Here is a 17,895-nt window from a genome sequence, read left to right on the forward strand (position 1 = left end):
CTCTACTGCCCAATATACAGTCTGAGATATCATCCTAAAATGCAATAATTTGGGGTCTAGAAGTCAACAGAAAAAGAGGAACTATCTACTCATGCATGGACCTCTTTACTGTTTCCACCCCTAACTCAAATTTTAAAGGAGAACTAAAGCTTAAAGGGGAACTATCGCGAAAATGAACATTTCATATAAGCTTCATCATACTGAAGTAAGAAGCTTTTTAAAATCAATCAATAAAAAATTCTGCATAGTTTCTTAAATAATCAAGTTTTTAGTCACTATTCCTCTCTCAGCATCTGTTTCTCTTCATTCTCTCTCTCTCTCTCTCTTTCTCGCAATTCTGTTTGCATGATATTTTTAGGCATCTATTCCTTAAAGGGATCCTGTCATCAGAAATCATGTTTTTTTCAAAAGGCATCAGTTAATAGTGCTACTCCAGCAGAATTCTGCACTGAAATCCATTTATCAAAAGATCAAAAAGATTTTTTTATATTCAATTTTGAAATCTGACATGGGGCTAGACATTTTGTCAATTTCCCAGCTGCCCCTGGTCATGTGACTTGTGCCTGCACTTTAGGAGAGAAATGCTTTCTGGCAGGCTGCTGTTTTTCCTTCTCAATGTAACTGAAGGAGTCTCAGTGGGACATGGGTTTTTACTATTGAGTGCTGTTCTTAGATCTACCAGGCAGCTGTTATCTTTAGTTAGGGAGCTGTTATCTGGTTACCTTCCCATTGTTCTTTTGTTGTACTGCTGGGGGGAAAAAGGGAGGGGTGATATCACTCCAACTTGCAGTACAGCAGTAAAGAGTGATTGAAGTTTATCAGAGCACAAGTCACATGACTTGGGGCAGCTGGGAAATTGACAATATTTCTAGCCTAGGGTTGCCACCTTTCAATAAAATTTGCACCGGCCGGTGCTGGGTGGCGGTAAAAAGAGGCGGGATGTGACGTCAAAGGGGTGGGGAGTGATTGCAAATGGGGCGGAGTCACGGCGTGCAATTGGATGTGACGTCAAAGGGGCGGAGCAAGACGTCAAAGGGGGCAGCGTGCAACTGGCCAGGCGCCGAAGAAAAGCTAGACTTTCTGCAGATTGGGGCAGGCCAAGGGCTTTACTTAGGGATATTACAAATTTACAGGCAGCTACATTGCCGGTAAATTTGTAATACCGGCCCCGGCGGGCGTTTTACCGGCAAGGCCGGTAAAATACCGGCCAGGTGGCAACCCTAGTCTAGCCCCATGTCAGATTTTAAAATTGAATATAAAAAAAACTGTTTGCTCTTTTGAGAAATGGATTTCAATACAGAATTCTGCTGGAGCAGCACTATTAACTGATTCATTTTGAAAAAAACATTTTTTCCCATGACAGTATCCCTTTAATGAAAAATCTACCTATACAGCAGGGCTACAACCATCAGAATCCCTGAGAGATAATCATTTCTTGTTCCATGTGTTTGACTCCTGCTCTGTTTAGCTGTGAACGCACAGGTTACTAAGTCACCCTCTACTGGGTGCATGCAGATACAGGTATGAAATCCTTTATCTAGAGAACAGTTCTCCAGAAAGCTCTGAATTTATATGAAGGCTGCCTCAAAAAGGCCCCATCATTTTATCAAACTAAACCAATTTTTTTAAAACAATCCCTATTCCTCTGTAATAATAAAACTTGCTTGTACTTGATCCAAACTAAGATATAAACCAGCTTATTGGGTTTATTCAACATTTACATGATAACAGGTTCCATACCTGTACATATTGCCTGTTTAAAGAACGGGTACTAGATATTTTCGGCAAGCGGAAACAGCAGAAAGTAAGTAATGGGTGAGATGGCATGAAATAGAAGAAAGATTACCAAACACTCAAAGACATGTGAAACGGGGCAAACCCCTGCGTGTTTATTCACGTCAGTGATGTAACGTTTCGGAGGTGGACCCATTCATTGAACAAGGGTCCCCCGAAACGTTACATCACTGACGTGAATAAACACGCAGGGGTTCGCCCCGCTTCACATGCCTTCGAGTGTTTGTAATCCTTCTTCAATTATATTATCAGAGAGGTGCCAACCTCTTTTCCAAACACCAGGCAAGAAATTTGGACAGGTTCGGAAGATAGGCATCGTATTTGCACGAATTGCCATAAAAACCAGGGAATATGTAGGTCTGGGGTGAGAAACTTGATCCCAGGTGCTGGTTTGGATGGGCTGTAGGCCAGTCTTAAAGAAGAGCCACTTTTATCATATTTGCATAAATAGCCCATAACAGGAGGGGATAAGACTAGGTGCAGTTTACATATGACTTTTCCACTTTACTCATAACCACAAATGGTTTACAGATACAAGTAAAAATAATTTTCTACTCCCAAAGACCCAAACAGAGCCCATCTTACATATTTGTTCTATTTCCTCCCAAACCAACATGAAACTCTATATAATGGGTCATTTCCTGGAGAGCTGATTGACTGCGGGACGACAAGGACATATTCCAGATCCTACTGGCTATTTTTCAAAGATTTTCCCTCTTCACCAGGAAATTGTTTCTTTAGATCAAAGTCTACAGATGTGCCCATGTGTCAGTGTTGTTACATGTGCTGCACCTCTGGGCCCGTAACTTAAGACTCATCACTTTTATCCTTCACTTGCTCTTCAGACAAAAGAAATACTTTCCGTACTGTTGAGTGAACATTTCCATTAAGATTCATTTGAAGCTTTGCCAGTGGGATCTGGACCACTCTCTTTTCTGGGACTGAATTATGCTTTGAATCAGGAGAAGCCCATCACTGCTGCTTCTGCTGGACAATGCGAAATAGTGTTGCACTGTCCACTAACGTGCTGGATATCTGATTTTTAGCAGATTATGGGGCAGATTTACTAAGTTTCGAATTGGAAATTCGAATTCAATGTTTTTTGGTCTAAACTCACAAATTTCAGTTGTGAAAAATCCAAACTCAAGTTCGAAATTTATCATACCTGGACCCTGGGGGCAACTCGAATTCGACTATACACCATCTAAAACCTGGCGAATTCATGTCGAAGTCAAAGGCAGAGGTCCAGTGACCCATTTGAAGATGTTAATAGAAAAAAACTCCATTTGAGTTTAGTCAAATTCGATTCGAGTTTTCAGGTCGGAAATATTCGATCGAGTTTTAGACATTCGAGTTCTTTCTTAAATAACCTCCAATCCGAGTTGTGAGAATATTCGAATTTATTCAAAGAAAACTCACATGAGTTTGAAATTCAAATTTTGATAAATGTGCCTCTTAAAGTATGAAGATCCAAATAATGGATAGACCCCAGGCCCTGAGCACTTTAGTTAACAGATCCTAAACCTGTAATATGATAAGGAGGATGCTGGGGAGGGGGGAGTGTAAACACTATAGAACAATACAGTCAATTATAGAATAATAAGAAAAAGTTGGCACTGAAGCACACAAGAGATCCCAGAGATGCCAACCTAGATCCAAAGTGATCTGTCAAGTTCCTGGTCCAGTGCTTTGGATAATATTGAAGGACATTGAGTGATGAGTCAATGCAATTTAAAGGAGCCGTTAAATTAGGTTTTGTGAGAAAATGAATGACAGCAGAAGACGGACTTGTTCAAATGTGTGTTTAAGCACAGTGACTCTCGACAAACACAGGGTAGTTGACACGTCTGAGATTCTGGGCATTTTTGTTGTCCCTTAAATGTCCACAGTGATTTTCAACTCAGCGGGGCAGGTGAAAAAACTCTGAATTTGCACTAAAAGGCAAGTGACTATCACTCGACCACAACAGCCTTTCTGCACAAAACCAAACAATACTATCTGTTGACTGGCTGCTATGGGTTATAGGACTGTGGCCATTTTTTTGCACCTGCCAATGAATATAGCAAGGTTACCAGATAATATAAAACATCTTTTAAGAGATTTATACTAAATGCAGGACCTTGGACGGCACTGAATGCAGCTGAATCCAATGTTATCCTTGCAGTTAAATTTCCTACAATCATCTCAAAATAATTGTTAGCTGACCTGTAGAAACAACATGGCCTCATTTATGTACGACACAAGTAATAGAGCACAAATGGGTGCAGTGTTCATTCAGTAAGCACTTGGTCCTGGATTTTGCTTTGTGCCTGAAAAGGCATTATATATTAACCATAGCTTCGTAACCAGATCTGTAATATTAATTAAGGTGGCCACGCATAGGTAGATCGACTCTTTTGAAAAGGTCGCCAATGAGTGATCTTGCCCTGATATGCCCACCATGAGGGTTGGCCATATTGGGTTGACTCAATAGTAGGCCCTAGGGCCCAGCGAAAAGTTTACAATGCCGGGAATGCAGGAAATCAGTGTAAGGATTGTACTAATGAACCAATGTGCTCTTCAATCCGATGGGATTTTAAAACCAACCAATTTTCAGTCACATATTGGTCAAGGAAGCCATTGGAGGGCCCTGTACACTGGCTGACTTGGTCTGCCTACAGCTTTTATGGACCCATGTTGGCCAGCTTTAGACTGACATTAATTATAACATTAGTATGTTATAGAATGGACAATTCTAAGCAACTTTTCAATTGGTCTTTAGAATTTAATCTTTATAGTTTTTTGATGATTTGCCTTTTTCTTCCGACTCTTTCCAGCTTTCAAATGGGGGTCACTGACCCCATCTAAAAATCCAAGGCTCGATAAGGCTACACATCTATTGTTATTGCTACTTTTTATTACTCATCTTTCTATTCAGGCCTCTCCTATTCATATTCCAGAATCTTATTTAAATCAATGCATGTTCACTAGAGTAATTTGGACCCTAACAACCAGATTGCTAAAATTTTGCTAAAAAAAACCGGAGAGCTGCTGAATAAATAGCTAAATAACTCAAAACCCACAAATAATAAAAGAATGAAAACCAATTGCAAATTGTCTCAGAATATCTCTCTCTACATCATACTAAGAGTTAACTCAAAGGTGCACAACCAACTTAAGGAGAAGCATGGAGAGGTAAGAAAATGCCAAGTAAAATATTAAAGGTAACCATAACTTGTCTATGAAGATTCTCATTTATCCAGTAGAATTAAGTCAAAGGCAACTGGACACTTAGAGTTTTTCTTGAAAATGTTTCATCCGAGTGGTGAACTGAAGAATCCACTCGGATGAAACATTTTCAAGAAAAACTCTAAGGGGAATATTTATCAATTTATCAAGGGTCAAATTTGGAATTTGAAAATACTTCAAAACTCGAATTTAATTCAAAGATTTTTTTGGTCTATGGACTCCCAAAGGAATGGAATAGGTCCATATTCGGCTGAATTCGAATCGTGCAAATCGAAGGAATTCGATCAAATTCGATTTGAAGTTTTCCCCCAAAAAGACTTTGATTTTTCAAAGTCCACCAATTGACTCCAAATAAAAAACAGCAATTCGGCAGGTTTTAGATGGAGAATGGTCAAAGACGAATTTTTAAAGAGGCAGTACATAATAAATTTCGATATTCTAATTTTTGAATATTTTTAAAATTCTAATCGAATTTGGACTATTCCCTAGCCGTTGTACACAAAAAATAGTTCGAAATTGTTTTTTTCATTTGAAAATTCACCTTGAACTTTAATAAATCTGCCCCCAAATGTCCAGTAGCCTTTGACTTAATTCTACTAGATACTGTAACGTTGTTGTTTACCAATCAGAGAGCTATGCTTGGACACATATGCATCACCCCTGTATACAACTGTCAGCACTTAGATTGGAGCTGGGGTGGCAGTCAGTATAATGAAAGTCTCATAACAACAAAAAACAACAACAATAAACCTTCAAAAACAAATGTTGAAAAGAAAATACCGCCGTTGGCACTGCCCTCAGCCTGTATCCTCCAAACCCCACAATTCCCTGCACACGTGATTTCAATAAGGAAGGGAACATCACAGTGCAATGCATTGTGGGTTATGTAGTCCCTGCATGCTGTCTGTAAGCTGTGGAGAAGTTGTTACAATTTGTAACATCAGTGTTTAGTCCCTCCTTCCCTGCCAGGATTTCAAATGATGCAGAAAGAGAAGAACTGTTAAACAGATGGATTTCAGCATAGAAAATGGCATTTATTCATACTTTTTGAAGAAACAGGTAACGGTGATGGGTATATTAGGGGTGTCTGTGTTATATGAGCCTCTTTATGAAATTTTGGTTTGGAAGCCTGAGTTCCCCTTTAACAACATATGTATAAATATCCAACCTAACATACTGCTGAGAGGCACTAGCATCCCTGGGAGCAGGAGCTTCCATACTACTCTCCCGTGCTGGAGTATTTTCAGTTACAGCATTTCTAGTGCTTAGATAGAACAGTAAAGTTCCACTATAGTCTAGGGCACATGTGCAACATATAGACGATGCACGGAGCCTCGGCCAGGGCAAGAAATGCGACAAATCCTCTACACACACACACAGTGGATATGGCAAGTGAGCAGTCTATTAATAACATGTAACACAGCACATGTGGATGGAGCATGGGGAGCCCTAAAGTGCAGACACGCACGAGACTAGAAGAGCTTTGGATAAGACAAAAGGAATGTTATTTTTCAAAGGCAATGTTCTAGTAGTACGAGTAGTGAAGGGCTGGGGAGTGAGGAAATACACTAAACAGGGGCATATTTATCAAGGGTTGAATTTCGAATTGAAAAAACTTCGAAATTTGAATTCAAAAAGACCGACCGAAATTAAGCCGAAGTTTTTTTTTTTGGTCGAATAGGTCCGAATTCGGCCGAATTCGAATCGTATGAATCGAGTTAATAGCGCATTCGATCAAATTCGATTCAAAGTTTTTCCCCAAAGTCCACCAATTGACTCCAAGTAGGTTCTAGGAGGTCCCCCCATAGGATAAAACAGCAATTCGGCAGGTTTTAGATGGCGAATGGTCGAAGTCGAATTTTAAAAGTCAGCCAGTACATGATAAATTTCAATATTCAAATTCTTTTCAAATTCAAATCGAATTTGGACTATTCCCTAGTCGAAAGTACACAAAAACAGTTCAAAATTTGAATTTCTTTCATTCGAAAATTCACCTCGACCTTTGATAAGATCTGCCCCTATGTGTGAGTAAAATACTATTTATACTATACAAGGGTGGCATTAAAGGAGACCAACAATATAAAGATATTGTCAGTGCCCATACCCACATGTGAATACAGTTTACAGGAACAGAACACGTCTATTCAGCATTAGCACTGGAGAGCACTGGACAACAAATGGTGCATGCTTCTGCATCTTTCCTTTCATTTACCTCCTAGTGAATAATTGGTAAGTAAAAGGTTAAACACCACTACATGGGAGAAGTCCTAAAGGGTCACTGTCTAGGTGACAATGATCTGCCCACTAACTAGCCCCCTCCCAGCCCGCGTTCCCCCTCTATTTATAGACCTGCGCCTGCCCAACCCAGCAGTGACGTCACAATAGGGGTGGACGCAAGTCAAGAAATTTAGGCGCCGGAAACGCTAGGTTGCGAAAGGGGAGTGCTGGAGAAGAGCTCAACCTTTTTTTCGAATATTTTGTGTAGGAGCTGACCGGGCCGCACATCACTACTATCCGGAAAATTATTTTAAATAGTATTAAAGCGGTTTGCACTATATCAGTCTCTTTTCCACTGAAATGAATGCAACCCCCATACAACATGATGAGGTGTGTGATGTCTCAAAGTTGGCTACATCTGTACAGGTATGGGATCTGTTACCCAGAAACCTGTTATCCAAAAAGCTTCAAATTATGGGAAGCCCATCTCCCATAGAAACAGTTATAAGCAAATAACTAATTTTCAAAGCAGCTTTCCCTTTTCTCTGTAATAACAAAACAATATATTGTACTTGATCCCCAACCAAGAGATTATTAATCCCTTTATGTGCATACCAGGTCCCATATCTGTACTAGATTATTTTTCCATTCTGATTTGTTCAGGAGGAAAAACTGAAACGGCATTGGCTGTATAATCAATATCCAGCACAAACAAACCAGTGTAACCCTTCCAAGGTCGAGGCATCAATTCCCCTTTTCACGAGCCGTTCGGAACCAAACAATGGGGAAATGATTTTGCACAATGACAACGAGGAATTTTACACTGAATATCAGCAGATGACACAACAATTAGACACGACACATTCCCTGCGCTGCCTCGTGGATCCAAAACCTTCTTGATCAGTTATTACCCCAGCTTCAGTTTTGGGGTCACACTCAAGAGAACCTGGCATTCGGTTTTTGTCATTAAATGCATTGTACCGGTGAAGGAGAAAAGCAGCATTAAAAAGGATCTAGATGCCAGGATGGTGGCCCAATTTTATTTAAAAGTATGAAACCCAGATTCAGAATCCCTGCTCCAGATTTCCTTGAATTACAACTCAGCACTGGCTGTTGGTTTGTGCTCTAGTGTAACAACAGTAGCAGAGATGCAGACAACGCACACAATCTGCCCTGGAATTTAGCCCATAAAATCCACATTTTTGGATCCCTGCTACTTTAAAAAAAGGAAAACCTGTACCTATACACAATTTTAACTAATATAATCCAATTTGCATGTGCCTGTGTGCTGCCCAGGCTCGTGGATAAATGGGCATGGGATATATAAATGGGCACGGGATACTTAAATGGGCACGTGATATATAAATGGGCATGGGGTATATAAATGGGCATATATAAATGGGCACGGATATAAATGGGCACGGGATATATAAATGGGCATGGGGTATATAAATGGGCATGGGGTATATAAATGGGCACGGGGTATATAAATGGGCAAGGGGTATATAAATGGGCATATATAAATGGGCACGGATATAAATGGGCACGGGATATATAAATGGGCATGGGGTATATAAATGGGCATGGGGTATATAAATGGGCACGGGGTATATAAATGGGCACGGGATATATAAATGGGCACGGGATATATAAATGGGCACAGGATATATAAATGGGCACAGATAAATGGGCATGGGGTATATAAATGGGCATGGGATATATAAATGGGCACAGATAAATGGGCACGGGGTATATAAATGGGCATGGGATATATAAATGGGCAAGGGATTTATAAATGGGCATGGTGTATATAAATGGGCACAGGATATATAAATGGTCGCGGGATATATAAATGGTCGCGGGATATATAAATGGTCGCGGGATATATAAATGGGCACGGGATATATAAATGGGCACGGGATATATGAATGGGCACGGGATATATAAATGGGCACGGGGTATATAAATGGGCACTGGATATATAAATGGGCAAGGGATATATAAATGGGCATGGTGTATATAAATGGGCACAGGGTATATAAATTGGCATGGGGTATATAAATAAGGACAGAATATATAAATGAGCATGGAAAATATATATATGGGCACGAGATATATAATTAGGCAAGGAATATAACTGGAGTCCTGGACTGAATACCTGGCCAATCATTAGGTAGAGCACCAGGCACATGAATCGTGCATTACAGATCATGGGATTTACAATATTAGGTGCAAAACTGTCACTGAGTTGGCTGCCAGGTTTAGTAGCAAGAAGAGTATGGGGCATCACCCCCAAATAAAGAAACCCAGCACAACAAAACCCCCCCCCCCAGCAATGGTTTGGCTGGGAGAGTGACATCACAATGGGGGCACAGCTGCAATTGCTGATTAATAAACTACTGGGTGAGAAGAACAATAAATCATTAATGACAATAAATGTAGTCACATGCAGGGGACACCGTGCAGCCAATGACACACACGTTTGTATATAAGGGGTGATTACCTTATTACTGTCAGCCTGTGCGGAGATGCGCGGCTCCCCGGTGAGAGAAGAAGAGCGGCTCTGTGACACAGTGTCCTGTTTGGGTGACATGGCTTCCATGAAGACAGATCCACTCACACAGTTCAAGTGCGCGACAGCAGCAGTAGCGCAGAGAGCGGGCCGGGCGCTAGGACGCAGCGCTGCATTGGGGAGACAGAGAGCAGCGAGCGCAGAGACATGTCCGGCTCATCTGAGCTCAGCTCTGGCTCCAATCACGTTCTAGTAGTGCCCGCGCCGCTCTCAGATCGCCCCTCCCCTCGCAGCCTCCTCTCACACAAACTGACGCTCCTCACACACACACACAATATATACGCACATGCTCGTGGCTGCTGCTCCAGTTCCAGTCACACTGCGTTCCTCACAGCTCACTGTCAGCCCAGACTAGAGGCTACTCGCCGTGTAACCCCCCATGGCCTCCCCAAACCCGTCAGTGGCCCTGTGTGTTGTGTTGTGGGCAAATGAGCTCGGCACGTCACAAGTGCTAATGGGTTTATGTTGCCTCCCCAGTCTCTCAATATCTCGCACAATTGACCAGTTAGTCTAATGAAACGAGGGGCACGCCTATAGGTGTCTGGACTATAAAGTACCTCCCCCTTTCTATCTGGGGTCACTATCAGAAATTGGGGGGCCTCCTCAGGATCTAACTACAGAGGAAGCGGAATTTTGGCTGCCGTGGGGCCCAGGAGGTATAGGGGCCCCAATGAGGCCCTAATTCACTGGGAAAAAACCTGGTGGGCCCCAGCCCTCACGGCCCCCACTAGCCCAGACCCCCTCCCCCGATCTGCTTGGTCTCCCAAAAAACAAACTGGCGGCGCACACCAGGCCCAGTTCGGGGCGGAGGGGGACCCCAGAGGTTTGGAACCCGGTGTGGCCCCAATGTCCAGTCCAATCCTACTAATTCATATACAGTTTTAATAAATATTACTATAATTGGTCAACCTCTAGACATTTTTGGGGCCAGAAAAATAATTTGCTGTGGGGCCCAATAATATTTAGTAACGCCTAGTGATGTACGGGTCTGGAAACCCGCCCGTGTCCAACTTCCAGGTTCCTTTTATAGACCCGCGCCACCCTGTGATGATGTCACAAAAGGGGTGGGGTGAGCAGGCACAGCTATAAAACTGAAAGCCAGAAGCCAGCAGTGTAAGGTGGCAGGTGGGGAGAGCAGGAAGAAGAGCTCAACCCGGACCCTCCCGCCACCTGAAATGGGGGTACGAGGTTGGCCCGAACCGGAGCCACCCGCAAGTATTGGGCCTCCTACAAGTTTTTTGTCTGATACAGAAGTTACACAGTTTATGTAACTGTGCTACCCAGCAGACCCCCCTGTGGATCTAACTTGGACCAAGTCTGGGACAATATCCCCATCCCACCCATGACAGCTCTGTGTTAACCAGCGGCCTGAACCAACTAGTACCTTATGAGGAGGGGGGGGTTCATGTGCATGTATGGCACCCCTGTGTACAGTTTGTTCAGCTCAACAGAATGATCAGATTTGCACTGCTCATAGGGCTTAATTCCACAGGAGAGATGGTGTCGGATCAACAGATCACATCCTTAGCGGAGTTTCAGGCCCCTGTGCCGCCGTGAGACATAGTCATTGCAGCCCCACTACCACCACTTAAACTTTTCATGTCTGAGCAGGTGGGGGGATGCATCACTAGTGCAGAGAGTGGTACTGCAATTGAAATTCCGACTCTTAAGTTACCCGGATCAGCTTTTTGACGCCCCTTGTAACTTGCGGGCTGCTGCCACCTGGGACGAGTTTTAGTGATGTGTGAATTACATGGAAGCTGTACCATCTGATGCAACACAACTGGTATGGGAACCCCACATGCTGCAGCTTCATCCAATAACATAACATCTGATGGCGTCTGACGGACTTTCTTTTTCTCATTGAAATACATTGACTGTCGGATGTAAATGTATAAACCAACTACACCATCTGATCCGACTTTACTTTATGGCTATAGGGGGGGAGGGTCAAATTTTGTAGCATCCAACATTTGCATTGTGTTGTGTGACAAGATCAGGGAAAATTTGACTCACAAATTCATCTCAAAATCTTCCCTGTAGTTTTATCCTCGGCAAAGGAAATTAGGTCAATAAAGGAGCTCAATGCTGGTGTTAGAAACGCCCGGAGTTGTCGGCGTTCTCTTACCTCCCGGCGCGTCTCATCTAGGAAGTTTGTGCACAGGCTCACACTTCCGGGCCTTGTGTATATCATGGCGCCAATCGTCGTGACGTCACAAATAGGTGCTGGATTCGAATTTGGTGCCAAATCAGCTTTAAAGATCCAGTCCTCCATTTTGTGAGTGCCCAAACTAGGCTTCAGTTTACTGTTCCTGCTCAAGCGTATTATCTACTCTGATTATCTGGTTTTTGACTCCTGCCTGACTCTCGTTTAAGATTCCTGCTGCCAACCCTTGATTCTTCGACCTTTTTTTCACGAGGTCTTTTCTAAATCCTTGCCGGTACCTCGTTTACTGACTTATTTCTCAACCCCGCACTTCCTTGTTGGTTTTCCGCAGCAGAAAGCCCGGGGGCCCCAAAAGGGCGTCGGTGAACACCAGAGACCACAGGGTTAACCTGTGCAACCGAGTGTACCCATCACTGCGCAAGGTTCTGATAACCAGATCGTTACAGCTGGACTGATAATAATCCTTAATCAAAAAGAATCAATGAGAATTATCAGGCAAAATGGTGCACGATAGCTCAACCACACTCCAAGATGATTGTGCTGTATGGTTGAACTGAGCAAATCGGAGCACGTACAGTATTAGCTATGCAGAAGAATTCCACGAGAAATGGAACACGTTGCACCCCAGGAAGGTTTTGGACTAGATACAAAGGATTATAAGGAAGCAATGGCTCTGTAAAAGAGAAACACTGTTAGGAGAACAAGGGAATCCCCTGGGAACGCAATGAAACTGGGGTATAACTATTACTGGTGCAGCAGGTATAGGGGCCAAATCACTTCTAGGGGTCCACTAAGCCCATTAAAATAAATATTAGATGGATGCGTCACCTTTAAATTAACTTTGAATATGTTATAGAATGGCCAATTCTAAGCAACTTTTCGTTAGCCTTCATTTTTTCTTATTTTTTTTTTTTTTTATAGTTTTTTGCATCATTTGCCTTTTTTCTGACTCTTTCCAGCTTTTAAATGGGGATTACTGGCCCCATCTAAAACCAAATGCTTTGTAAGGCAACACATCTCATATTTGTCTGTTAAACAAAGTTTATGGTGTCTTTAATAATTATAAATATCATTTGGTGTCATTAGTGCCACCATATTTTATAGGGACTCTACTGTTTCATTCTTGCACAATCTGAGAATGACTTGGCCCAGTACCCATCCCAGTGGAGCTCACACCCTCGCTCCAGTCCAAATTGGTTTCATTTATAACAATTTTCTGCTTATGTTAGCTCTCTTTCCCCCCAGTCCCTAGTGCCCAAATGTGCATTCAGAATAAAGGTTATTGGCCATAATTTGCCCTACGATAACATTACAATGGATTAATTTAGTTTTATGTCTTGATTTGTACCAGATTAACCTTTAAGTTAACTTTTGGTATGTTATAGAATGGCCAGAACTTTTCATTTGGTCTTAATTATTTTTTAGTTTTTTTAAATCTTCGTGTTAGGTCTTTGTGTCCTGCTTACATAACTTAATGGCATCATTCTTAGTAGGGATGCACCGAATCCACTATTTTGGAACCCCGAATCCATCGCGAAAGATTTTACAGAATACCGAACAAAGTTTTTACGTGATTTCCCTTTCCGGCCCTATTTTGCATATGCAAATTCGGTTCGGCCTGGCAGAAGGATTCGGGCAAATCCGAATCCTGCTGAAAAAAGCAGAATCCTGGCCTACTCCCAAACTGAATCCTGGATTCGGTGCATCCCTAATTCTTAGCAAAGTAAACTAGGTCAATAATGGCTAATGTTACTAACAATGATGTGTTGATGTCAGTACTTAAAGGATAACTTAACCCTAAAACAAATATGCGTGGAAATGCAGTGTTTTTATATACTGGCTTACTCCCCCCAGTCTAAAGTTACAGAGTCCATATAGCAGTAATGATCCAGGCCTTAAAACTGTGCACAGGGAGTCACCATCTTGGATTTTGTTAGGCATGTCACATGCTCAGTGTAGTCTGGCAGCAGTTGAAAAGCTAAACGGAATGAGGATCTCCTGTGATAGAAGCCATAACTCCCAACTGTCCAATTTTCTGTGGGACGGTCCCAATTTTGACAACTCAGCCCGCAGTCCTGGGTTTCTTACTGAAATGTCCTGAGTTTCTTATGCATTCTCTGATCTCCTGCACTGATGCCAGAACAAGTTTCTGAAACGTAATCAAAATAAGAGGCTTTTTTGCAGAGAGCCCAGAACACAGATCAGCTGCACTACAATACATTTGTAACAATTTAAGATAAACAAAGGTACAATTGTAACTATTTAAGATAAGCAGGTCTCTTGGGAGAACTGAGACTCACAGTTTAAAGGGCAATTTTACCTTCATTTTGGCAAAACTGTTGTAACACATAAAACATTGCACTAAAACTCCCAGAAATGCGTTCAATCTTACATATTTCCAAATGTTGTAAAATGTTCTTTGTTGTTAGGGGGTGTGTCCACAAAACAGGTGTGGTGAAAAAATTGTGGCGCATTACGCACGGCTGATATTTTTGTCCCTCTTTACAATATTTAAATTTTGGGAAGACTGATAGAAGCTGATGCTATACGGCTGATTATTGAAATTGCACTGGTTACTGAGTTGCCATGTAACCAGGATCTGACTTACTGATCAGCCTTGTAACGAGGCTTTTATATTCTATATATCCAGTAAATTGTTATTGGCTTTGTTTATTCATGAGAATCTTTTGGAAGGAAATGCTGCCACCTTGCCAAGCAAATTCTGTGTTTTCCCTGTACAAGGCTCTCCTCAAGGCTCTGTCCTGGGCCCCTTACTATTCTCCCTCTATACTTCCTCCCTCGGCAAATCAACTCGTATGGTTTCCACTACCACCTCTATGCTGACGATACTCAAATCTATCTCTCATCTCCTGATCTCAACCCAGAAATCCTAACTCGCGTCTCCTCCTCCCGGTCCGCTATCTCTACCTGGATGTCGCAACGCTACCTTAAATTAAACCTCTCTAAAACTGAAATGGTTCTCTTTCCTCCAACTAACACCAATAACATACCGGAAGTATCCATCATAGTTAACAATTCCACTATCACCCCCTCTCCCCAGGCCCGGTGCCTTGGGGTTATGCTAGATTCTGCCTTGTCATTCACTCCTCATATCCAGTCACTTATTAAATCATGTAACTTCCACCTAAGGAACATATCCAAAATACGATCATTTATCACCGAAGATGCTGCCAAAATTCTTATTCACTCTCTCGTCATATCACGTGTAGACTGCTGTAACTCTCTTTTAATTGGCCTTCCCCTCCAGAGACTGTCACATCTACAGTCCATAATGAACACTGCTGCGAGGCTCATACACCTCAGCAACCGCTCCTCCTCTGCCTCGCCATTCTGTCAATCCCTGCACTGGCTTCCGTTACCTTTCAGAATAAAATTCAAATTAATGACACTGACATTCAAAGCACTTCATAACTCTGCCCCACCCTACATCTCTGAACTCATCTCTATATACTCGCCCAACCACTTACTACGCTCCTCTACTGACCTGCTACTCAACTCTTCTCTCATTACCTCCTCACGTGCTCACATTCAAGACTTTGCAAGGGCTGCACCCCTCCTCTTGAACTCTCTCCCATGGTCTGCCCGACTTTCTCCCAACCTTTCTACTTTCAAGAAATCTCTTAAAACGCACTTCTTTCGAGAAGCCTACCCTCACTCTGCTTAACTACCAAATGCAACACCACATACAGTACCACATTTCTCACCCACTTAATTCGATCTTGCCCACTCCCACACCTTGTGTATTACTCCCTTCCCTTCAGAATGTAAGCTCTTTCTGCCTTCCTCACATTTTGTACCTGTATTGATTGTGATGTATGTAACTCCATATGTTTTATGTATAGAATCCATGTGATTTAGCTGTATAATAACATTTACATTACAGTGCTACGAAATATGTTGGTGCTATATAAATACATGTTAATAATAATACAAGTAGTTGGCACATTATGGCAGAAAATACCAAATGAATCAGTAGGAAAATGTGTAGCTGGATTCTTGGTTTTATTCGTTAGCAGACAGTGAGATAGTCACGCTGTGGTAAATAGGAGCATTTCCATTGCTAAATCAAAGGACAAAGGCTAAATCATTTGAATACTGTGAACAAACCGTCTCTTCAAATGTTTTGCTGCCCAATAATAGGCCATTCTTTTTCTGCATTACCTAATGTTACAATAACAATAAACAGTCATCTGTCTCTGCTATTAGATCTGCTTCCTCACAACAAAGCTATTATAAAAGAACAAAAATGACTACTATGACTACATTTCTATCAATAATAACTGGAAAAACATTACACATTTCAGAAAATAAATTTTCTGCCGAGGGAGTGGTAATTTTGATGTTTGGGGAGGCTAATTAAAGACATGTATACACTAATTCCTTCAAGGTTCCCCAGGACCAAATCCTAATACAGAACCCACAGCAGGATAAATGCAGCGGTAGGTTCTTTTATAACATCTAAATCCTGTTTATGGTTAGGAAGTTCATTGGTGTTGGATCGGGGAAGCCCCGCAAACCTTCATTAAAATCCCATGTGAGTGGTCCCACAAGAGGTTGAATACCCCAATAACAGCCACATGGAAAACAGCAGGGGGACATGTATATTGGCTTGCTGATGCAGTACAGTTGATGCAATAACCAGAAAGGATCAAATCAAAAGCAAGAGACAAAAAACTAAAAAAGGTGGCCCACAATTGCTACTGCTGACTGGAGACTCATTTGGTGTTTGGAGGATTCAAAAAATATATTTTTAAGGTAGTAGTTGACCTTAAAAGAACCCATTAGAATAATGTAGGCAGGGCTGGACCAAGTAGTATTGCTGCTCAATGCATTACAGGTATGGGATCCATTATACCGAAATCCATTATCCAGAAAACTCGAAATAACGGAAGGGCCATTTTCCATACATTCTATTTTATCCAAATAATGCTAAATTAAAAAAAAAAATCCTTTTTCTCTGTAATAATAAGAATCATAATAACTTGTACTTGATCCCAACTAAGATATAATTAATCCTTATTGGAAGCAAAACCAGCCTATTGGGTTTATTTGGATTATTATTGTTTATTTATCAATGGTAGAATTTAGTGTTTTTTTTCATATTTTAAAGCTCCCTTAAATTCGATTGAATTCGAAATTTCACTTAGGAAAATTTATTACTAAAATCAAATTGTAAAAACTCAGATGAATTTAATTTTATTATATAGTTTTTCTTTCTAAATTACACTGCAAATAATTCACTCTACAATATAAAATTCCTGAACCAGCAAGTGTATTTTTTTTTAGTTGTAATATTGGTGTATAGGTGCATCTCAGGTCATTTTGCCTGGTCATGTGCTATCAGAAAGAACCAGCACTTTAGGATGGACCTGCTTTCTGACAGGCTGTTGTTTCTCCTACTCAATGTAGCTGAGTGTCTCAGTGGGACCTGGATTTAACTATAGAGTGTTGTTCTTATATCTACCAGGCAGCTGTTATCTTGTGTTAGGGAGCTGCTATCTGGTTACCTTCCCATTGTTCTGTTGTTAGGCTGCTGGGGGGGAAGGGAGGAGGGTGATATCACTCCAACTTGCAGTTCAGCAGTAAAGAGTGACTGAAATGTATCAGAGCACAAGCCACATGACTGGGGGCAGCTGGGAAACTGACAGTATGTCCTATTTCAAAATTAAATATAAAAAAATTGATATATCTTTTGAGAAACAAATTTCAGTACAGAATTCTGCCGGAACAGCACTATTAACTGATGCACTTTGAAAAAAACATGACAGTATCCCTTTAAGGAATGGAGATCCAAATTACAGAAAGGTCCATTAACTGGAAAACCCCAGGTCCTGAGCATTCTGGATAACAGGTTCCATACCTGTACTAATTGGCCAGTGCCCTGCTTGCTGCCTGA

The 17,895-nt window shown here is 41.5% G+C and overlaps 1 protein-coding gene across 4 annotated transcripts in view; it reads right to left on the bottom strand.

Annotated features, from left to right (window-relative positions):
- The window catches only part of arhgap20.S (Rho GTPase activating protein 20 S homeolog), a 94,462-nt gene extending 84,220 nt beyond the window's left edge, over positions 1-10,242 (bottom strand). For 2 of the 4 annotated variants that reach the window (XM_041584570.1, XM_018250337.2), the window contains exon 1: positions 9,743-10,060. In XM_041584570.1, coding sequence (XP_041440504.1) covers positions 9,743-9,841 — 99 coding nt within the window. In that variant the 5' untranslated portion in view covers positions 9,842-10,060. Of the gene's footprint in view, positions 1-9,742; positions 10,061-10,097 lie in introns of those variants that run through there. The other 2 variants (XM_018250338.2, XM_018250339.2) reach the window with 2 other exon arrangements.
- Positions 10,243-17,895: the final 7,653 nt, after the last annotated feature.

This window comes from Xenopus laevis, chromosome 2S (genome assembly GCF_017654675.1).
Source record: "Xenopus laevis strain J_2021 chromosome 2S, Xenopus_laevis_v10.1, whole genome shotgun sequence".
NCBI lineage: Eukaryota > Metazoa > Chordata > Amphibia > Anura > Pipidae > Xenopus > Xenopus laevis.